The sequence below is a fragment of the Lepidochelys kempii genome, chromosome 4, assembly GCF_965140265.1.
Source record: "Lepidochelys kempii isolate rLepKem1 chromosome 4, rLepKem1.hap2, whole genome shotgun sequence".
Lineage (NCBI taxonomy): Eukaryota > Metazoa > Chordata > Testudines > Cheloniidae > Lepidochelys > Lepidochelys kempii.
In genome coordinates, this window is record NC_133259.1 from 110894311 (window position 1) to 110917626 (window position 23316).

A 23316-nucleotide genomic window follows, 5' to 3' on the forward strand; every position below is an offset into this window, starting at 1 on the left:
GAGTAGACTGAGCCCCAGATCCCCTCACGTCTGGCTGTGCCCCTGGACAGATTTGTGTGAGGCCTGAGAGAGCAGAAACTTTAGCTCTAGTTCAGTAGGAGGCTCGTGGAAAGTAAATGGTTAACAATATCTTTGCCTATAGCAAGATGGCGACCGGAGTTCTCTCCTCCCTCCCTGGGACGTGAGGGGCGGCCGGGATCGTGCGTGTGCGGCGCATGGCGATGACGCACATTGGGGGCGCGGAGTAGTGGAGTTTGTTGCGCTGCTGGAGGCGAACATGGCGGGCGTCGCTGATGCCGCCGCTCCCGGCAGCAGCGGGGACGGGAGGCGAGGCGGCGCCCCGGAGCAGCTGCAGCAGCAGCAGGACGCGGGAAGGGGGGAGCGGAAAAGCAGCTGTTCGAGCGGCGAGTCCCGGCCGCCTGTCGGCGGCTCGGGGCAGCCGCCACCGCCGCAGCGAACCGAAACCCTGGGCTTCTACGAGAGCGACCGGGAGCGGAAGAAGAAGAAAAGCGTCTCAGGTGAGGGGCAGGGGCCCGGCTGGGGCTCGGCGCCGGGAAGGGAGGAGTTGGGGCTGGGGCTGAAGGGCGGAGAGAGAGGCCGGTGGGGTTGAAGTTAGCGAGGGGAGAGGCTGGGGGTGAGGAGCGTGTTGAGTAGGGGGGTCCCCAGGGAGGCCGCGAGTGCATCTGTCCCTTCCAACTGGCTGGACTGGGGGAGCCTTCCCGGCAGCCCGGGACCCCGAGAGCAGCAGGCTCTGACGCGGAGCCTTCAGAGAGGGAGTTTGGTTCCGAGCTGTCAGAACGGTGGTCATGTGAGTGCTGAGCTAGTAAGTGTCTCACTGGTGCACTCAGCAAACACTCTGTGTAAAGTCTGCGGCCAAAAGTGTTCAAACGTGGGTGCCTAAAGTCAGCCTCTTACGTTTGGTTTTAGGCTACTAAATGAACGTGGTCTGGTCAATCCTCAGCTTCTAAATTCTGCATATGGCTTTAAGAGCATTTTAGGCACCCATGGTTGAAAATTTTGGCCAGAGACTTTAAAAACTGTGCAACATAGTTCAAATATGGGTGGTATGTAGCATCTGTGGTAGCTTAAGTGATGTAAGATGACTTTGTGGACTAGTAAACAATGTCGTCTTAGTCATTACATCTGCTTATTTTTTCCTTATACTTTGGTTTGGTAAGTGACGTACCTTTAAAAAAAGACCTAAGTGGTTTAAGTCTTTCATTCAAATTTATAGTAGTGTTCAATAAAGGAGAGTGGAATAGTGGCATTTCTATATAGTTTATTGTAATGGGTACAATGATAAAAAGATCAACTGCAATTGATAAGTATTATAAATCAATGTTAGGAGAAGTCAGGGGATAATTTATTGCTATAACTTCAGCTAAGAAAACTATTCCACAAAATAGTGTACTGTTTTCCAAACTAATCTAACAGAGATTCAGATCTGGACAGGTACTGTGTTTTGTCTATTCTACTGTTCAGGTGTGTTTGTCCAGTGTTCTCTGTCACTTACTGAATAAACAGTTTTTGATAAATGAATTTGCTTAATACAGAATATTGTAAATAGAGAAATCACAGTATTTAGTCTGTAGAACAAAATATAAGTATTGTATATTGTGTAAGCCTCCAAAAATATAATTATGCTTTATTAATACTTGTCTTCTTCAGTTTAGCTACATTTAATGTAAGGAAAATGTAACAATTTTTGCCATTAAGCTACAACTGTATGAAGACTTACTCTGGAATTGCTGATGTTTCCAAGTCCTGTATTGTGTCATGTTTAGAAGAAACAGATAAAGCTTTTATCATAAAAATTTAAAAAATTAATTTAGTGTAGTTTGTGTTGGTGGTTCAGATTTAATTCTTAAGATTCCAAATATTGATATATATATGAACTGTTAACTTAATACCTTGCTAAAAATGGCTTTTGAAAACAGGCTTGAAGAAGAAATCAAACTTTGAGTCTGTTCATCTCCTGCTTTATGGATTTAAGCATAACTTTACATAACAATAAACATTAGAATAATTAAAATCATTACTCTGTTTTCTAAACTGTTTAGTAAAAGCTGAATTATTTCCATTAAGCTTGACTAGTGTTATATCAGCCTCAAATTCTACTGCATTCCTGACAACTGTATTATGTCATAAGATTTATAGCATCATTGTGCCTTTGTGGTATTGATGAAATTGCATTAACATTAAATCACTACAACTCTACTGATTTAGCTTGATTACAATATTACAAACTCTTTTATAGTGAAATGGAAATGGAATGTTATATTTAGGATTTATACTAATGTACCCAAAAGGTTGTTGAGTAAATAGTATGTTTAGGTATCTTTATAAAACATTTTCCTATGCAGAAAAAATACAAAACATATATTTTTAACGTTAGTTTTGATTAACATTTAAATTCAAGTATATAAGAGCCAATAGTTCATAATGGATTTTAAGAATAAAAACACCTTTATTTAGAAAAAATACAATAAACTGTCTTTGCTTAATGTTTACTTATCTTGATATAATAACTAAGAGAACTTCACTTATACCTGTCTCTAGCAGTATGCTCAATATTGTACAAGTTCCCAAAATTAAAAATAGTTCCTTCCGTTATAAGCAAGATAGCTAGACAGGATGTTCTGGGGAGGCCACAAGAGGAAATAACTGATTTTTCTGAAGCTTGTATTGTCATATTGATTCACTTCTGTGGGCATTGTGAAATAAGTGTATGTTTAAGATGGATTCAAGTTAAGAGAAGGTAGCAGCTTGACATTTTGGAAATGACAAAACAATTTATATGTAATGGGAGTGTAGAGTGAGCCATAGATAAGGTAATGTTTACATTTTTATAAATGGGTTTCTCCTTTTATACTTAGTGGTTTATATTATATTTATCATGTGAGTATCTACATGTTGCAGTTTACTTTAGGTAAATCAGTATCTTTGTCCTTTAAAGAAAGTCAGTTTTAACTTCTTACATTTGGAGGGAGCTAATGCTTTGAATATCAAATTCTTCAGTCTAGATTTGTCCATTGAGTCCTTGTTTTCCCTTCTGCTGCTGCCGGTTCTCAGTTCTCGCCTCAGGTTGGGAAATGGCAGTAGGGACGTAACATGTATTTTGGGCAGTCAGGATGAGGATAGAACTGGCATACGGTTGGTAGTTACCATTCGGATCATGAGAAAAGCACATGTGGTCCTGACAACACTGATGAAAGTTCTTTTTGAACCTCCTCTCCATTCCTATGACTTTTGTTTTTTTATACAGAAGGTTATTTTCTGGATGGCAATGCCTCTGGCTCTCAAAATACGTTAGCTTTGGCTCCCAGTCTCTTATCCACAGTATACCGGATTTAACAAAGATAAAGTGGTGGTGTAGACTAGTTTGATTCCTTTCCAAGGTGATGTCAGATTTCCACCTTAAGCCTATTATCCTGCCAACTCCCTGCATCCACATGCCTGTCCATCTTGATGAGGCCCTTCTCGAAATGCTCAATGTTAAAGATCCTTGGAGTCCTATTTGGAGCAGAATAGAGCCCTCATAAAGTCCACCCAAGTACTTTTTTTCAGTTCACACTAGTTCATTGAGGAATACTGTTACAAAGAGAAAAGGAGTACTTGTGGCACCTTAGAGACTAACCAATTTATTTGAGCATAAGCTTTCGTGAGCTACAGCTCACTTTTTGCAAATACAGACTAACACGGCTGTTACTCTGAAACCTGTTACAAAGAGGACCACGTCTACATGACTATCTGATTGCATTTCATGTTGCTTTGACCTATATGGTCTGAACTAGACAGCTATGTCACTCTGCCTGAGCCCAAGGTTATCGCACCAGCCTGCCTTAGTGATGTTTCCATTATCATGGACATCTGAAAAGCAGTTAGAAGTTTTTCTGCCCGTTTACCAAAAGATGTTTTGTTTTGCTTTAGGATGTCCGTTATTTTCAGTTGACTAAATTTTTACATGCCCTCCCCACTCATTCTACAGTCTTGTATGCTGTTCTTGATACTGAGTTTTGAGAAGACTTAGTCCTCCTTGTGATGTATATTTTAAAATATATAAACCTACCTGTTAACTGTGAACCTTGCGCTCATTGCTTATTGTTCTCATTTTCTCTTCCGCTATCCCTGAGGCTTCTTTCTTTCTGGGAGGGAGAATTCTGCATAGATACCTTTTGGAGAAGGAAAATTGCTTGCTTGTATTTTTTGCTTCTCTCAAACTAACCCTTGCAGGATTCCCACTCACCTGCCCATCTTCCCTCAGTTTGGAGGGTATTTGTTGAAGTGGGGTTTTTTGCCTTGCAAAATGCTTTGCAGTTATTTTTGAGGCACATTTCTATCTTATATTTACATTGTTTTGGGAGATTTGCCTCCTGCAAAGAGTGTTATGAGGAGACTCATACTTTGCAGGAGTGATGCACGATAGCTAAGGCTAAGATTTTTGTCATGGAAGTTACGGAATCTGTGGGTATGTCTACACTACGGAATAAGGTCGAATTTATAGAAGTCGGTTTTTTAGAAATCGGTTTTATATATTCGAGTGTGTGTGTCCCCACAGAAAATGCTCTAAGTGCATTAACTCGGCGGAGTGCTTCCACAGTACCGAGGCTAGAGTCGACTTCCGGAGCGTTGCACTGTGGATAGCTATCCCACAGTTCCCGCAGTCTCCGCTGCCCATTGGAATTCTGGGTTGAGATCCCAATGCCTGAAGGGGCTAAAACATTGTCGCGGGTGGTTCTGGGTACATATCATCAGGCCCCCGTTCCCTCCCTCTCTCCGTGAAAGCAAGGGCAGACAATCGTTTTGCGCCTTTTTTCCTGAGTTACCTGTGCAGACGCCATACCACGACAAGCATGGAGCCCGCTCAGGTAACCGTCACCCTATGTCTCCTGGGTGCTGGCAGACGCGGTACGGCTTTCCTACACAGTAGCAGCAACCCCTTGTCTTGTGGCAGCAGACGGTACAGTACGACTGGTAGCCGTCATCGTCATGTCTGAGGTGCTCCTGGCACGTCGGCTGGGAGCGCCTGGACAGACATGGGCGCAGGGACTTAATTTAGAGTGACTTGACCAGGTCATTCTCTTTAGTCCTGCAGTCAGTCCTATTGAACCGTCTTATGGTGAGCAGGCAGGTGATACGGATTGCTAGCAGTCGTATTGTACCATCTTCTGCCAGGCAGGCAAGAGATGAGGATGGCTAGCAGTCGTACTGTACCATCTTCTGCCGAGCAGCCATGAGATGTGGATGGCATGCAGTCCTTCTGCACCGTCTGCTGCCAGCCAAAGATGTAAAAGATAGATGGAGTGGATCAAAACGAGTGCAAAACAAATCTGGTCTATTTCTTATTTGCTTCCCCCCCTCCCCTGTCTAGGGGACTCATTCCTCTAGGTCACACTGCAGTCACTCACAGAGAAGGTGCAGCGAGGTAAATCTAGCCATGTATCAGTCAGAGGCCAGGCTAACCTCCTTGTTCCAATAAGAACAATAACTTAGGTGCACCATTTCTTATTGGAACCCTCCGTGAAGTCCTGCCTGAAATACTCCTTGAAGTAAAGACACCCCCTTTGTTGATTTTAGCTCCCTGAAGCCAACCCTGTAAGCCGTGTCGTCAGTCGCCCCTCCCTCCATCAGAGCAACGGCAGACAATCGTTCCGCGCCTTTTTTCTGTGCGGATGCCATACCAAGGCAAGCATGGAGGCCGCTCAGCTCACTTTGGCAATTAGGAGCACATTCAACACCACACGCATTATCCAGCAGTATATGCAGCACCGGAACCTGGCAAAGCGATAACGGGCGAGGAGGCGACATCAGCGCGGTCACGTGAGTGATCAGGACATGGACACAGATTTCTCTGAAAGCATGGGTCCTGCCAATGCATGCATCATGGTGCTAATGGGGCAGGTTCATGCCGTGGAACGCCGATTCTGGGCTCGGGAAACAAGCACAGACTGGTGGGACCGCATAGTGTTGCAGGTCTTGGACGATTCCCAGTGGCTGCGAAACTTTCGCATGCGTAAGGGCACTTTCATGGAACTTTGTGACTTGCTTTCCCCTGCCCTGAGGCGCATGAATACCAAGATGAGAGCAGCCCTCACAGTTGAGAAGCGAGTGGCGATAGCCCTGTGGAAGCTTGCAACGCCAGACAGCTACCGGTCAGTCGGGAATCAATTTGGAGTGGGCAAATCTACTGTGGGGGCTGCTGTGATGCAAGTAACCCACGCAATCAAAGATCTGCTGATATCAAGGGTAGTGACCCTGGGAAATGTGCAGGTCATAGTGGATGGCTTTGCTGCAATGGGATTCCCTAACTGTGGTGGGGCCATAGACGGAACCCATATCCCTATCTTGGCACCGGAGCACCAAGCCGGCGAGTACATAAACTGCAAGGGGTACTTTTCAATAGTGCTGCAAGCTCTGGTGGATCACAAGGGACGTTTCACCAACATCAACGTGGGATGGCCAGGAAAGGTGCATGACGCTCGCATCTTCAGGAACTCTGGTCTGTTTCAAAAGCTGCAGGAAGGGACTTTATTCCCAGACCAGAAAATAACTGTTGGGGATGTTGAAATGCCTATATGTATCCTTGGGGACCCAGCCTACCCCTTAATGCCATGGCTCATGAAGCCGTACACAGGCAGCCTGGACAGTAGTCAGGAGCTGTTCAACTACAGGCTGAGCAAGAGCAGAATGGTGGTAGAATGTGCATTTGGACGTTTAAAGGCACGCTGGCGCAGTTTACTGACTCGCTTAGACCTCAGCGAAACCAATATTCGCAATGTTATTACTGCTTGCTGTGTGCTCCACAATATCTGTGAGAGTAAGGGGGAGACGTTTATGGCGGGGTGGGAGGTTGAGGCAAATCGCCTGGCTGCTGGTTACGCGCAGCCAGACACCAGGGCGGTTAGAAGAGCACAGGAGGGCGCGGTACACATCATAGAAGCTTTGAAAACCAGTTTCATGACTGGCCAGGCTATGGTGTGAAAGTTCTGTTTGTTTCTCCTTGATGAAACCCCCCGCCCCTTGGTTCACTCTACTTCCCTGTAAGCTAACCACCCGCCCCTCCTCCCTTCAATCACCGCTTGCAGAGGCAATAAAGTCATTGTTGCTTCACATTCATGCATTCTTTATTCATTCATCACACAAATAGGGGGATGACTACCAAGGTAGCCCAGGAGGGGTGGTGGAGGAGGGAAGGAAAATGCCACACAGCACTTTAAGCACAGCACTTTAAAAGTTTACAACTTTAAAATTTATTGAATGACAGCCTTCTTTTTTTTGGGCAATCCTCTGTGGTGGAGTGGCTGGTTGGCCGGAGGCCCCCCCACCGCAGACGCGTTCTTGGGCGTCTGGGTGTGGAGGCTATGGAACTTGGGGAGGAGGGCGGTTGGTTACACAGGGGCTGCAGTGGCAGTCTGTGCTCCAGCTGCCTTTGCTGCAGCTCAACCATACACTGGAGCATACTGGTTTGGTCCTCCAGCAGCCTCAGCATTGAATCCTGCCTCCTCTCATCATGCTGCCGCCACATGTGAGCTTCAGCCCTCTCTTCAGCCCGCCACCTCTCCTCCTGGTCATTTTGTGCTTTCCTGCACTCTGACGTTATTTCCCTCCACGCATTCGTCTGTGCTCTGTCAGTGTGGGAGGACAGCATGAGCTCGGAGAACATTTCATCGCGAGTGCAGTTTTTTTTTCTTTCTAAGCTTCACTAGCCTCTGGGAAGGAGAAGATCCTGTGATCATTGAAACACATGCAGCTGGTGGAGGAAAAAAAAAGGGACAGCGGTATTTAAAAAGACACATTTTATAAAACAGTGGCTACACTCTTTCAGGGTAATCCTTGCTGTTAACATTACATACATAGCACATGTGCTTTTGTTACAAGGTCGCATTTTGCCTCCCCCCACCGCGTGGCTACCCCCTCAACCTTCCCCCCTCCCTGTGGCTAGCAGCGGGGAACATTTCTGTTTAGCCACAGGCAAACAGCCCAGCAGGAATGGGCTCCTCTGAGTGTCCTCTGAAGAAAAGCACTCTATTTCAACCAGGTGACCATGAATTATATCTCACTCTCCTGAGGATAACACAGAGAGATAAAGAACGGATGTTGTTTGAATGCCAGCAAACATACACTGCAATGCTGTGTTCTACAATGATTCCCGAGTACGTGTTACTGGCCTGGAGTGTTAAAGTGTCCTACCATGAAGGACGCAATAAGGCTGCCCTCCCCAGAAACCTTTTGCAAAGGCTTTAGGAGTACATCTAGGAGAACCGCGAATGCCAGGGCAAAGTAATCCTTTCACATGCTTGCTTTTAAACCATGTATAGTATTTTAAAAGGTACACTCACCAGAGGTCCCTTCTCCGCCTGCTGGGTCCAGGAGGCAGCCTTGGGTGGGTTCGGGGGGTACTGGCTCCAGGTCCAGGGTGAGAAACAGTTCCTGGCTGTCGGGAAAACCGGTTTCTGTGCTTGCTTGCTGTGAGCTATCTACAACCTCCTCCTCCTCATCATCTTCTTCGTCCCCAAAACCTGCTTCCGTATTGCCTCCATCTCCATTGAAGAAGTCAAACAACATGGCTGGGGTAGTGGTGGCTGAACCCCCTAAAATGGCATGCAGCTCATCATAGAAGCGGCATGTTTGGGGCTCTGACCCGGAGCGGCCGTTCGCCTCTCTGGTTTTCTGGTAGGCTTGCCTCAGCTCCTTAAGTTTCACGCGGCACTGCTTCGGGTCCCTGTTATGGCCTCTGTCCTTCGTGCCCTGGAAGATTTTGACAAAGGTTTTGGCATTTCAAAAACTGGAACGGAGTTCTGATAGCACGGATTCCTCTCCCCAAACAGTGATCAGATCCCGTACCTCCCGTTCGGTCCATGCTGGAGCTCTTTTGCGATTCTGGGACTCCATCATGGTCACCTGTGCTGATGAGCTCTGCATGATCACCTGCAGCTTGCCACGCTGGCCAAACAGGAAATGAGATTCAAAAGTTCGCGGTTCTTTTCCTGTCTACCTGGCCAGTGCATCTGAGTTGAGAGTGCTGTCCAGAGCGGTCACAATGGAGCACTCTGGGATAGCTCCTGGAGGCCAATACCATCGAATTGTGTCCACAGTACCCCAAATTCGAGCCGGCAAGGTCGATTTAAGCTCTAATCCACTTGTCAGGGGTGGAGTAAGGAAATCGATTTTAAGAGCCCTTTAAGTTGAAATAAAGGGCTTCATTGTGTGGACGGGTGCAGGTTTACATCGATTTAACGCTGCTAAATTCGACCTAAAGTCCTAGTGTAGACCAGGGCTGTGACTTTCAAAGATCTCAGTGACTTCAGCAGCCGGGAGCTGTAGGGTCCTGCTGCTATCTGTGGTGGCTGAGAGCTGTGGGGCACCCCCACCACTTCTGGCAGTGGGCCCCCCAGGCCCTGAGTCGCTGGTACAGGGGGTACCCCACAGCTCCTGGCTGCCACTGGGAGTACCCTCTAGTTCCCAGCTGCCTTGGGTGGAGGGGTACCCCAGCTCTGAGCTGGCTGAGGGGGCCCCAGGACCTCCGAACCCAATACCTGGTGGGGGGTCCTTGGAACTCCCAGCCAGCCCCCACAGCTGCCCAGCGGCTCCTCATTTTGTCAGTGATGTTTTTAGTAAAAAGAAAGATATTTTTCAGGTCACAGGCTTCCGTGAATTTTTCTTTATTGCCCGTGACCTGTCCATGTTGTTTTCTAAAAATATCTGTGACAAAATCTTTGTCTTAATGATAACCAGTAGTTCATGTAACTCATCGTTTACTGCACCCCTCCATGGGTTAAAAAATACAAAAGCTGAGTGTAATAGCCTTTTCATCTTAAAAAGGCTAAGACCCAGGAATGAGAATCCTATTGATGGTATTTTAAGCGAAACAAAATGAAAGGGCAAGTAACGTTCCTTTTTTGCAGTAGGAAGTTTTCAGTTATTTGAGTCCCTATGCAATGATTCCAGTATTATTGGAATTTCAGTTAGACCATAATAGTTATATATTGTTGTTTTTATTCTGAATCTTAATGTTCTCAATTTCATTTTTACCAATCATGGTGAGATTACATTACGGGAGTTCAGGAAGGAATAGCATAGTCTGATGTTTCTGTGGATCAAACTATATATCTTGTTAGGGTGTCTAAAGCATCTGTACGATATTTACCTGACAAAGAAAGGGAAGTCCTCTATGGCCTGTGTTATGCAGAAGGTCAGACTAGATTATTACAGAGTTCTCTTCTAGCCTTAGTATCTGTTGACAGTAACTGGTATAGAATAGGATAAATCAATTCTTGATGGCCTATCAAAGTGCCTCAACCTTGACAGGGTTGTCTCTCTTCTTCTCTTGGGCTGGCTGAGTTTACACATAACATATTCCTGCAGATGGGAGGAGAAGCTCCTAGTCTGAAGAATCCCTGACTTCATCTTTTAGAGACTGAGGAAGTCAACTCTGCAGCTTTTCCAATGTCGTCTTTGCCAAGGTTCAAGCATTCCAACCCAGGTCAACAACTGGTAGCATCAAATATTTTTTACTAGTGACCTTGCTTATTAGCTTCTCTGGATGGTAGCACAGAAAACATAGGCTGTCACATTTAAAAACAGGTCTTTAAATTTGCTTATTTGCCAGGATTGCACATTTTTAATGATGCCTCCATAAATGTTCTTTTCAGTTATGAGATTCCCACTGTGCAATTGGATTTACTGAGCTGGGACTTCATCTCTGACTGTCCTCAGTACTTTGACCGATCAGTGGCTATATAAAGCCCTGAGTGAGAGCACCATTTCTCAAGTTATTCCCTGATCTCGAATCATCAGTTACTGACCTTATTGATAGATGAACTCTTCGGGGATGGAGCTAAATCCCCAGTTTAGTAGGCCAAACTCTGAAGATACTGCTGTCCAATCCAGACTGCAATTGATGCAGATGTGTGGGGCAGAACTGGGGTGGCCATGAAGTGGAACATTCTTAGGCTGGAAGTTACAAAGTGTCTAACCATCAGGGGCTCTGGAATAGCCTTCCAACAGGAGTAGTGGGAACAAACAGTCTAACTAGTTTTAAGATGGAGCTTGATAAATTTATCAGTGTGATTATATGATGGGGGTTGCTGGCAATATAGGACTTGACTCCAGTCCTATATTCTTATTAGGCTCCATAATGGAGCACTAAAGGAAGGTGTGGTCTTATAAAAGCCCATCTTCCTTCAGTGTTCTGCTCAGAAACTTTGTATATGAGGTTGGGATGAGAGCACCAGAAGATGTGGATCCCCCTCTCAGTTCCCAAAAGAATCACAGGTTTGGGGACCCAAAAGCAGATTTTTAGGGATGGTGAGAGTTGTGGAGAGAGAAAATTAAAAGCAAATTGCTGAAAGGGAGAATGTCCGCTTGAAAGTTAGTCAAGTTGAGGAAAAAATGTGATTAATTTCATGTGCTACACTTTCCCCTTAATCTCCCTGATAAATCTTTTTCTCTAATCTTTCAACTTCAGGAATTTAAGGAGTTGCTTGTAGCAATAGTAGGTACAATATTTCCAGAGACAAATGAGATTTTAAAAAAAAATTTTTTTGAGTCTAATGTTCCACTGATCAGTTAACTCACCAAACAAACAACCCAAAAGAACAGGAAACCTTAAATATTTGAATCCCTGCATTGAAAGAATGGGGGCAGATTTTCTTTTTTCTCCATCCTGTAATAAAGATGAAATTGAAGCCACTGAAAAAGTGTTCATTTGGAACAATGGCTTTTGCTGTTCTTTGTTTTTAGATGGTGTTCCATTCCATTACAGGTTTAAGCTAAAGGGAACATTCCATCCTGAGAGTAGTTGTCACATTGATGTTACCACTGCCATGATTTGTAGGTACAAATAGCAAGATAGTGGTTATCACCGTTGAAATATAGAGAATTGGTATTAGTAATATAGAAAATGATCTGATTAGCCTAAGATTTAATTTTGTGGGTTGAATTGTATTGTTTTAATTCCTATCAAACACTTGTTTAAAAACTCTTTCCCAAACTGTGGAAACAAGTACAGTTTGATGTTCGTAGCGGTGTGGCCTAGTTGTCAGAGCACAGAACCTGGAGTTCTTAAACACCCTGCCCTTGACTTGTTTTTGTGATCTTGGACAAGTGATTTAACCTCTGTTTCGCTGTTTAAGTGGTGGTCTTAATTTTCTACCTCCGACATGAGGATTGATTCATGCAATGTTTCCCAACTTGTGGGGCATGTCTCAGGCCATGTATATGCTATAATGACTATAGCAGTATAGCTATGGTGCCATAGCGCTACTGGCATAGTCCCATAATGTAGACACAGCCTACAGCAATGGAAGGGGTTTTTCTGTCGGTGTAGGAATGCCATCTCTTGAAGCGAGAGTAGCTGGGTCAATGGAAATATCCTTCCATTGACCTAGCTGCGTCTACACCAGGGAATAGTTCGGCATAACTACAGCTCTCAGGAGTGTGGATTTTTCACACTCTAGCTGGGTCAGCCTAAATTTTAAGCATATACCAGGCCTCACTTGGCCAGTGTGAAGGACAAGCCATTGGAGGGCATAGACAGACCTCTCTATTCTTCACCAAAGTGTCAGCTTTTGTTTAAAAAAAAGTGTAGCTGTTATTGTTGCAAAGAAAACCTTCAGAGTATGAAGTTTATAACCAGTACCCGAGGCCACGTTTACACTATAAACTTACATCTCTAAAACTATTTCAGAGTAACAGCCGTGTTAGTCTGTATTCGCAAAAAGAAAAGGAGTACTTGTGGCACCTTAGAGACTAACCAATTTATTTGAGCATGAGCGCTCACGAAAGCTCATGCTCAGATAAATTGGTTAGTCTCTAAGGTGCCACAAGTACTCCTTTTCTCTATAACTATGTCACTCGGGTGTAAAAATCCACATCCCTGAGCGACACAGTTATACTGACCTAACCCCCCTGTTATAGATAGATGGAAGGGCTTCTCCCATCAACATAGCTACTGCCTCTATCTGAGATAGGAGAGTTTCTTCTGTCGGTGTAGTTAATCTATCAGATAGTAGAATTTTCACTGAAGCGCTACAGTGGCGCAGCTGCAGTGGTGTAGCGTTTTAAGTGTAGACCTGCCCTGAGTTTGTAGAGAGCCAGAAACAATAGCTCTTTCGTGTGAATTGCCCCTTTTATTTCAGTGGGTGCTAACTCAGGTGCCAGTGGTGATACCTTAAATGTCAGCATTGTTAACTCTTTCACCTCTCTTCAGACCAAATAAGAAAGGAGAAGTATCATTATCTACGCTTTTATTTAGTAAAGTAGAGCAATGAGGTGGACGGTGTACAAATTAAGATGTGTAGGCTGTATGCACACATGGCAGGGTTGCAGGGGCAGGGATGGGGCTTCAATTGGTTTCATTTTCCTGATGCTCAGTGTGAAAAATTTGGGAAATACTGGAATAATGCTTGTAAAGGAAGTGCTCCATTTAATGCTGGGCCTGTATCTACACTACAAATTTTGGTCAATGCAAATTACTGTGGTGCACAGCCAGTGAAGTTTGTATATTGCACAATTGCATGCATACTTGGCTGCATGGGCCAGCACTGTGCATGCTCCCCAGGAGTGCTTGTGTTATGCAAAGTGTGGTACACCACAGGAAGGTATCCCAGTGTGCTACGTGCCACCATCTGGTTAGGCTTAAAATTTGGGAATTTTTTACAATGTTATGAAATAGAAATGACTTACCCAGGTATTTCTGGGAGCCACAAGTCAAGTTCCCAGCATGCGACTGTCTCCATCCATGTCCCATAATTTTCTCACCTTTTTGATGTCTGCTATCTCTGACAGATGTATAAAGCCTGCAAGGCTATGCACTATTCTCATAAATGTTGCAAATGCAGGACACAATTTTCCTGTATTTGCAGATCCTCTGGAAATACTGCAGCAATAGGGGACACGATGATTTCTTAGACAACAATTTTCTAAGGGACATATGAAAAAGAATTCAGGGTTGTTGGTGTTTACAGAGCAATTGCAGATGATGGAGCCTGAGAAATGAGCATTGACTGGTGGGATTGCATCATAATGCAAGTTTGGGATGATGAGCGGTGGCTGCAGAACTTTGGAACATGAAAGCCACATTCCTGGCTCTGTGTGCCAAGCTCAACTTAGTTCTCTAGTGCAGGGACACCAGAATGAGAACTGCACTGATAGTGGAGAAGCGACTGGTGATCACACTCTGGAAGCTTGCAGTGCTGGATTGCTATGCATCAGTTGGAAATCATTTTGGAGTAGAAAAATCCACATTGGGGGGCTGTTGTCATGCAAGCGTATAGCACCATTAATCATCTCCTGCTATGCAGGACTAACTCTGGTGGAGGATTTTTAGCAGTGGGGTTCCCAAAGTGCAGTAGGGAATGCATATCCGTATTTTGGCCCCAACCCACCTTGCCACCAAGTACATCAACAGAAAGGGCTACTTTTCTATGGTTATGCAAGCATTGCTGGATCACCGGGAACACTTCACTGATATCCGTGTGGGTTAGTCAGGGAAGGTGCCTGGCTCTTGCATCTTTAAGAGCATAGGATTCTTCAGAAAGCTGCAAGCAGGGATGTTCTTTCCTGACCAACAGATTACCAGTGATGATATTGAAATGCCAATAGCTATTCTGGGGGCACCTAGTCTACCCCTTGCTGCTGGCTTATGAAGCTGTGCATTTACCTCAAGAACAGACTCAGGGATTCCAGAGTAGCCCTTCTGTTGGTTACTTTCAGGGTCCCCAGATGCTGACTTATTAATCTGTTCCTGCAAGGTGAAAGAAGGGGGCTGCCCTAGTGAAATTGCCAAGATTTACCAAGGATCTCCCTATATCCTTCAGGAAACTCCTCAGAACAGACTAGATCTGTTTACCTGTGGGAGGACACTGATATAGCCCTCCACTCAAAGAATTGACATCCAGGCTGTACACTTTCCAAAACAAAGTATTTTCTTTATTTAACACATTTTCCCTGATCCAATTAATCTAAACATAAATCAAAACAAAAATCCATTAGCACAATCCTTGGGTACAGGTTAAAAGTACCTGAACCATAACATATAGTTAAAGCAATACTAAGTGACTGTATTATGCATGTGGTGATCAGTCGCTGACAGCAATCTTATATTTAAGGCAAGTCTACACTACTGCATTACATCAGCTGTGCCACTGTAGTGCCTGGTGTAGATGCGCTGTGCCGATGGGAGAGCGCTCTCTCGTCAGCATAATTACTCCACCTCATTGAGAGACAGAAGCTGTGTCGACAGGAATGCATCTGGACAGCTCTTTAAGTCGATGTAACTTATGTCTCACATGGGAGTGGGTTTTTCACACCCCTGAGCAACGTAAGTTACATCAACTTAAGCAGTAGTGTAGACAAGCCCTTAAACTTTATACATATAGAACAGTGTAACATTCATAACACAAACACACATCTTTATTAACCGAAACATACACGCATATACTTATTAATACTATTTTTATTCTACATTTACACTATAGCTAGCATGCTTATTCTCTGTAGGTGTCTCTTCCTCTGCTCTGTCAAGGTCCTTCTGCTCTGTCCCAGGTGCTGCTACTCGCTGCTCCTGACCTTTCGACTGACTGAGAACCACACGCTTTGGCTGCTGACTGTCTGCCTTATATACATATTTTGGCCTGTTCTGATTGGTTATTTTTTCACCCCTTCCTTATCTTCCAATCAAATTTAGACCCTTTCTGATTGGTCTGTACTTATAGTCCAATCACAGCTACTAAATCTAACCTTCAATCAAAGCTGTTACGTAACAAGTCTTAGTATTATAGTCTGTTTACTTTTATGGTCTGGTGACCCTCACCTAGTTTTGGGGCAGTATGCCTGACTGACCTCACCCTGCAGTGTTGGAGTGACATTTACTTGGCCCAAGTCTCATTTGTCTGCCTCGGGAAGCCGGGGAACTCGCCGGATAACTCGGAGGCAGAAGTGTATTGCCATGTGTATGGATCAGTACATGAAGGCCTGGAACACAGTCTCACGAGCATACAACTTCCGGCTGCAGAGGGAGAGAGCCAACATGTAACCGGCTTCCAGCAGCCCTGACAACGTGCTTCAGTACTGCCCCCTGCTCGGGAAGAGTGACTTGACTCCTGGGCTAGCCAGAGTGGCCCAGTGAGAATGAAAGGAAAAGTGGTGGGAGTGAAATCCCTGTGATTTGGTAAATTTGGCATTTTCATCATGGTAGAGCAATAAAGCCACGTCTGGAACCTCTCCCCGTTTAAAAAAACAAAACAAAACAACAACAACAATACTAACCATAGGCAAACCCAAAAACTGCTATTTCACTCTTCTTGGCTGTGTGCCAACGTTTTACACACACCAGTTTACCAAAACTATTAAACTATAAACAATTACCTCATCCCTTTTAATCTGTATCCAACTGTTAATTTATGCATCCTAATGCTAAGGTCTGCTCTTGTCACTCTATTTCTTAACAACCTAGTTAATTTTATTTTAGTTCTTCTCTTATTTTTCAATTAATGGTGGCAAGTCAGTGGTTTCAGTGCTGTGCTTAGGAAACAGAATAGAGCAGCTCAAAATCTTTCTTATCTATGTACTTGCCACCTCGATGGCACCAAGGAAAGATTCAACTATCAGCTCAGCAGGTTCAGAACAACTTATTGAACATGCTTTTTGTAGGTTGAAAGGATGCTTGTGGTATTTATTCACTGGATTGGATCTCAGTGAGAAAAATAACTCCATGGTTATAGCTATATGTTGTGCCCTCATAATATTTATGAGGCAAAGGGAGAAAAGCTGTTGCCAAGTTGAGGGCAGAGGTAGAGCGGCTGTCTGTTTAATTTGAACAGCCAGACACAAGAGCCATTACAAGATCTCAGTGTGGAGCTATCCAGGTGAGGGAGACTTTGAAAGAGCATTCTAACGGTCATCCACAGTAGTGTTTTCTGGTCCTGGAGGTTCCAGTGCTGCTAAAAATCGTGTAGTGCTTGCTTTACATTTATAACTGACTGGGTGTTTTCCTGAACCAAGAATTATGTGGTGCTTGTTGTGCGTTTACAAATGCTCTTTGCTTTGGTTACTGTTATGCATTCTGAAATACTAGTTGTGAACTAATAAAGATAACTTCATTCTCCAAAAACAGAACTTTATTGAGTTGGAAAAACTGTGCAAAAAAAAAAAGGCAATATAATACCATTTATTGTAAATATAATTTTATTTTATTTAAATTAACAGAGTGAATCTTTAAAATTAGGATTTAGTCTTTGGCTACAAGTACACAAACTGTTTTTTTTTTTTTTCCATGTCAGGGTAGGTGAAGCTGTGGTTTTCCTTGCTGTCCCCTGGCGTGGAGTGGTAGGGTAAGGATGCGACCTGTGATACAATGTAGTATGTTGTAGGGTATAGGGAGCAGTAAGCATGGAGATCTCAAAGATTTGCAATGGGTGGGAAGTCTGGGATTTTTGGACCTGTAGGTCAACCAGGATCTACAGTTTGTTGCTTGAGAAGACACATTATTTCCTGTTGCATTTCCTTCTGGAATGCTGAGCCTTTCACCAGTCTTCTCGGTCTTTCTCCATGCTGTTGGTCATATTGGGCCTCCAGGCCCTTTGTTTGTGGCACTAGCTTGCAGGATCCCACAGACCGTATCCTCTTTAATCCTCTTCTCTCTCCACATCAGGGTCAGGTGTTCTGCAGGCATGGAGGGGCACCCTTAAGGCTGCCACACCAGAAGCTGCTGATAAAGAAGACGTACCATTGGATTTAGAGTCAGAAAAAAAAGAGAGAGATTAGTTTCAAAACTCCCTTTCCATATTCCTATAAATACTTCAGCTAGCAAATGCTTATTGATGTTTCAGCTTTGGACCACCTCAGTACATTACCACTCTCCAGTCCCAGCCATGGTGGGTATGGCCCACCATCGGAGAATTTTCTGTTGCATGAAACTATAAAATTTCAGTCCCTATTCCATGCATATGAGCGTAGGGTAATGGTACTGAATATTAGCACTGTTTTCTGTAGGTAGTGGTGATTTTAGCTGATATCTCACTCCTGAGGGTCACAGTGGCACAGAGAACACAGCTGCTACTGGTGTCCTGAAACCGCTTGGGCCCATATGCCACTAGCCCATTTACTGCAATGGTGATAGCCTAACTTATCACAGAGCAGCATGGGAAAGTGTCCTACCATGATAGAGGAAATAAAGCAACTGTCCCTGGAAAATTTCAGGAGAGGATTGCAGAGTACCTCCATAAAACTTTCCCCAAGATCTCTCAGGAGGCTAAAAAGGACATACCTGGACACTTAATCGGAATCCTGCACAGGCTTCCTTCTCATCTCCAGCCCGCACTCCCTACAATCCAACAGGGGAATGAAAAACAGATGCCCACTCTACCTCTGCTTGTTGAATCTCTGCCTCTTCTTTTATGAATAAAACAATGAAAAGTCTGTACCTTTCTCTTGATAACTGGCAACATCTTTAAATTTAAACTTTGTAAGGAAAATGCATGCTCATCCATGCTCACCTGATGGGACTGGGTATACTGTGGCAGAGTCTCAAACAGGTCCTGGCTCATGGCATGGCTGGAGTCCTCTGCTGCATCTTCCTCCTCCTCATTGTTCATGGAAGTGGTCTCAGTCTCAAGCTCTTCCGAGGTATCCATAATGGTCTTTGGGGTGCTGGTAGGGTCTCTGCCAAATATGACATACAGTTCCTTGTAGAAGCTGCAGGTCTGCGGTGTAGCACCAGATCTATCCTTGCGCTCCCTGGCAAAGTCCCTTCACTTTCATATGGCAGTGCTGCTGATCCCTGTCATACCCTTTTGCCTGCATCCCTCATACAATATGATCTTAGATGTCTATGCTTGTACGGCTGGTCCTTAGCTGTTGTTGCACAGTCTCTTGTCCCCACAGGCCCAGGAGATCCAATACTTCCTGTCTAGTCCAGGCAGGAGAACTTCTAGCGCGTGGAGCTGGCATGGTTGTTTGGGCAGTTGCACACAACAATGGCAAGCTGGTAGGTATGCTTGCCAATGTGGGCAATTAGGAAAAGTCACTTCAAAAACATGCAGGGAATTTTAAAGGGGGTGGTGGCTTCTGGTCTCTGTAACCCCTGGCAGTGGAGTATAAATTGTGACTAGAGTGGTCACTGCTGCAGGGAATGGGGTATTGTGGGACGACTGCTGGAGGACTGTTAGGATTGACACAGGTCATGCAGTGTATACGCTCGCACTGTGTCAATTTCAATTGTCTGTATGCCATTCAGGGAAGTGATTGTAGTGTGTCACTGCAATAGAGCACTTATGTTGGCCAAAGACAAATTGGAGTGTAGACATGCACAAATAGGTTGATGCAAGGCATCTTAGTTCAGCCTAACTTTGTAATGTAGACCAGTCTAAGTCTTTAGGGAAGTTTTATGCCCTGTGTTATTCAGGAAGTCTGGGTTGATGATCATCATGGTCCCATCTGGACTTGGAATCTATGAATTCACATCATCAGAAGAGGAAACACTTCCAAAAAGTGTTGAGTACTACTCCATGCCATCAAAATGGAAGTTACTGTGAATGTTTGTAACACATTTAAAAAAAAAAAACTCTTATCATTGCCATATCAGATCTATGTGCCATTGAGAGGTCTAGGTTTCTTCAAATGGTCACAAGTGTGTCTGATTTGTGATGATGATTTTTGTGCATTGAATTAGTTGGTCATGTATTTATGAACATTTTAATATGGGTATCAGCCAAGATTTTAATAAAGTATGAAGAACACACTGTCAGTGTCTCTGAGAAGGAAAATATTAAATATTTGAAAGCTTTCAATAACACTAAATTTATTTTAGAAATTTCTTAAAGACTAAGGCCAGGTCTACACTACAAGTGTTTGCAAGCATAGCTGTGCCTGTCAAGGGTGTGATGAGGTGTGATCTCTCACTGACCTAGCTGTGCTGGTAAAAGTACGTAGTGTAGATGCAGTTATACCAACAAAACTGCACTTTTGCAAGTATAGCTTATTTTACTCGGGGGGCTGGAATAAGCCATACAGCTAAAAACAGAGTTGCCTGAATAAACTGTATCCACACTAGGAGTGCTTTGCTGGAGTATACTGACAGAGAGCTCCCCGTGTAGACCTACCCTGAGTTAAAGGTTGTAGGAGGCTTTACAGGTCAAGAAATATTTGCGGGGGGCTTGAAAAAAGGACGCATAATTGGGCTTGTCATTTTTAGAGTTAAGTTAATGTATGATATGTCCTCTGTACAGGTTTTACTTGGTTTTTATCTGTTTTCCTCTGTGCAGACCTTTCATTGCTGAGGTTCATCAGTGCTGAACTAACAAGAGGTTACTTCCTTGAACATAATGAAGCAAAATACACAGAACGGCGAGAGAGAGTATACACATGTATGCGAATACCAAGAGAATTGGAAAAGGTGAAGTATTCTTAAGATGTTTATTTTGGTTTACCTATTCAAACCATAGCTGTCATGTTAAGGTATTTAGAATCATTTAATTCTTCAAAACATATTTTTAAATTAAGAGCTTTGTTTACAAACACCAATTGTGATGGTAGTTAATTTATTATTTTGAGATCAAACTTGCTGCTGCTCCTCCTCACTCTGATTCCAACTTGCAGTGTGTGGGTGGTGGTCACATGCCGATATCATTAGCAGAAGATAGAAGGCAGTTGAACTAATCTAATTGCAAGTCCTGAGCATCAACAAATAAAACAAAATTCACCTGCTACTTGCAGTCAGAAAGTAAAAGCAGGGATTGGAGAAAATGCATTTGATCTCAAAATTCACTTCTGCTTTTACAGTAAAACACCAGTGTTTTTTTTTTTTTTTTTAAAGCCCTTCCTAATCTAAAAGCATATTGGGGTGAAATGATACCAGCTCTTTAAAAGTGTGTCACTATGGCTGTTACTCCATTAATAACAATGCAGTTGAATTTTCATGAGGTGTCGTCCCCCCGTCCCTCCCCATTCCTTTCCCAGAATCTAAATAGAAAAGAATATGATCTTCACAATTGATAGTCTGGGGCCTAGGAAAAAAAATTTTGGGCCAAATTTAAAATAAATTAGGGGAAAGGATTCCTGATCTGACATAATGGTGTGTTCAGAAAGTCTTCAAATTGTTTTGTCACTCTGTAACCACCCCCCTCATCCCCCCCCTCCCCCCAAGGGTAAGGTAAAAAATTTAATTCACTGAAGTCATCTAGTTAGCATCTGCTGCATAGGATCAAATTTTAGTTTATAAGACCCACATTTTAAAAAAATAGTTTTTTAAATAGCAAGATCAGAACCTGCTGAGGTAACAATGGCTTGCATGCAGCCCCAGACACCAAGTTGGGAAGCAGGTGACAACTAAGGGAAGAGGTTGTTTACTCTCCAAATCTCCTGCCCAGAGTGTAGGAAAAAGGAGGGTATGTCTCCCTGCTTTGCTGGGTTCCTGCTTTCTCCACTTCCTTATGACCGTTCGCTCCTGAGCACCTTTCACAGGTAGAAAGGAGAAGCAGAAGAGATTGAGGGACATTCTTTTTCTTCTTGTGCGTCTCCCAAGATCTGCTAGAGTGGAATAATGACATCACAAGAATGAAAATTGAGCAGTTGAAGGGAAATACTTTTTTTGTCCAACTGTTCAAAATTCTGTTTTCATATTTCTGTTGACCCCTATTTACTACCAGTGGCTGACAAATATTTAAGTAGATGAACTTTTGTTAAAGATTCAGCAGTCAAATCTCTTCATCTAACTTGTTGGAGTTTACAATAAATATTCCTGAGATCACCTGGATATCCTCTAGAAAAAACAGGGCATAGCAGACTTGACATAATTTTTAAAAATCTTTTATATATCATAAAAAAAGGGCAGAATTCCAGTTTTTCGAAAGTTCTTTGCAGATCACCTAGAAGATGAAACTAAAATTCAGATTACATATCAGTAACTTAAGTTACATATCAGTAACTTAAAAGTCCTTAGAATATTGGTTAGCAACAACCTTAAAAAGCCAAGAAATACAGTGCTAAGGTTAAACTTAAAAGAAACCCAAACATGCAAAAGTATGACCATAAGTGTGTAAACTGCCTAACTGTTTAACCATACTAGTCTCCCTTATTCCCTTACTGTTTCCTTTTTTAGCTACTTAATAAAGTGATGTTTTTGAACTAATGGCTTCAGCACCTTTTAATGCTGATCTCCCCATTTCCCACTGTATTTCTGTGATCATTTGCCTTAAGCAAAGCTATATCATATATGGAGAGGAAAGCTATCTATTTCTCTCCAAGTCTACGTTAAACTGTGATGTCTCTTAGCAGCTGGCTTTTCTCTCCTGGGATTCCTGTGATGCTGGAACAGTGTGTAGTTCCATTTCACTTTTGACTTAGGTCATAAGCTTGAATTGTACATGAACATAATTACATTTAGAGACATTGCCAGATATTATTCATACAGTCAACAGTGAAGACATAAACAACTCACATCAGGAAAGTGACTGGGGGAGAGAATACTGTTCCCTTCCAACAGCCAGAGGGGGGTGAGGAGGGATTAAAGTTTGATCAGGAAAAAAGAGAAAGCACTGCATATATCTACACTGTCTGTGACAACAGACTTGCTTTTGACAGGGCTTGTGCTAGCCCTCTAAAAATAGCTTTGTAGGTGGCGTTTTGAAGTTGTAGCTTTAGCTTTGAAGCCTAAGGAGAGGTTTGCTTGCTGGTGGTCAGCTCCCCAACTCCACGGACAACACAAGCACTCAATGCTAGGCCTGCACAGGCCCTGCTGCCAATCTACTTGTTAGCAGTAGGCCAGTAGGAGGAACATTTGTGGGGGTGTGGCAGGGCCTGGGTCAGCCTCCATAGAGTCTGTGGAGGGAGCACCACCCAGCCCCGCTTTTCCCCCCGCTCTGCTCCGGTCCAGCCATGGCTCTGCTCCTGCCTGCAGCTGTGGCTCCAGCTTCGGCCCCTGGCGCCCGGCCTGCCGCAGTTCCATACCCAGCTACAGCCTGAGCCTCAGCCCTCAAAAGTGGCCTACTCCTGGCCCTGGCCCCAGCCTCGGCTCTGTTCCAGGCCCCACTCCCAGCCTCAGACCAGGTCCCAGCCTCAACCTCCTTATTTCTATCCGCGTATTCTCCTCCCCGCACCCCCAGAGCTGTGGCCCAGCTCCCACCCGTGGCTCTCTGGGTGGGGGCATAAACAGAGGTAAGGGGGGGCATGATGTGAAAAGTTTGGGGATCACTGCAGTAGGCACACTTCAATCCCCGAGCCTTCTCTGAGAATCTCTCTGGAGTGTGCAGCCCCTGTTCCAGTGGACACTTGTATTCACAGATTCACTGCTTGCAAAGAACAATACACCCCAGCTTA

General features: G+C 44.0%; 1 protein-coding gene across 8 annotated transcripts in view; it reads left to right on the top strand.

Annotated features, from left to right (window-relative positions):
* Positions 1-229: 229 nt before the first annotated feature.
* Positions 230-23316, top strand: part of TAPT1 (transmembrane anterior posterior transformation 1) — a 97297-nt gene continuing 74210 nt past the window's right edge. For 2 of the 8 annotated variants that reach the window (XM_073342448.1, XM_073342449.1), the window contains exons 1-3: positions 230-518; positions 18886-18988; positions 20265-20395. In XM_073342448.1, the coding sequence (XP_073198549.1) occupies positions 294-518; positions 18886-18988; positions 20265-20395 (459 nt within the window). In that variant the 5' untranslated portion in view covers positions 230-293. Of the gene's footprint in view, positions 519-17282; positions 17334-17360; positions 17877-18885; positions 18989-20264; positions 20396-23316 lie in introns of those variants that run through there. The other 6 variants (XM_073342450.1, XM_073342451.1, XM_073342453.1 and 3 more) reach the window with 5 other exon arrangements.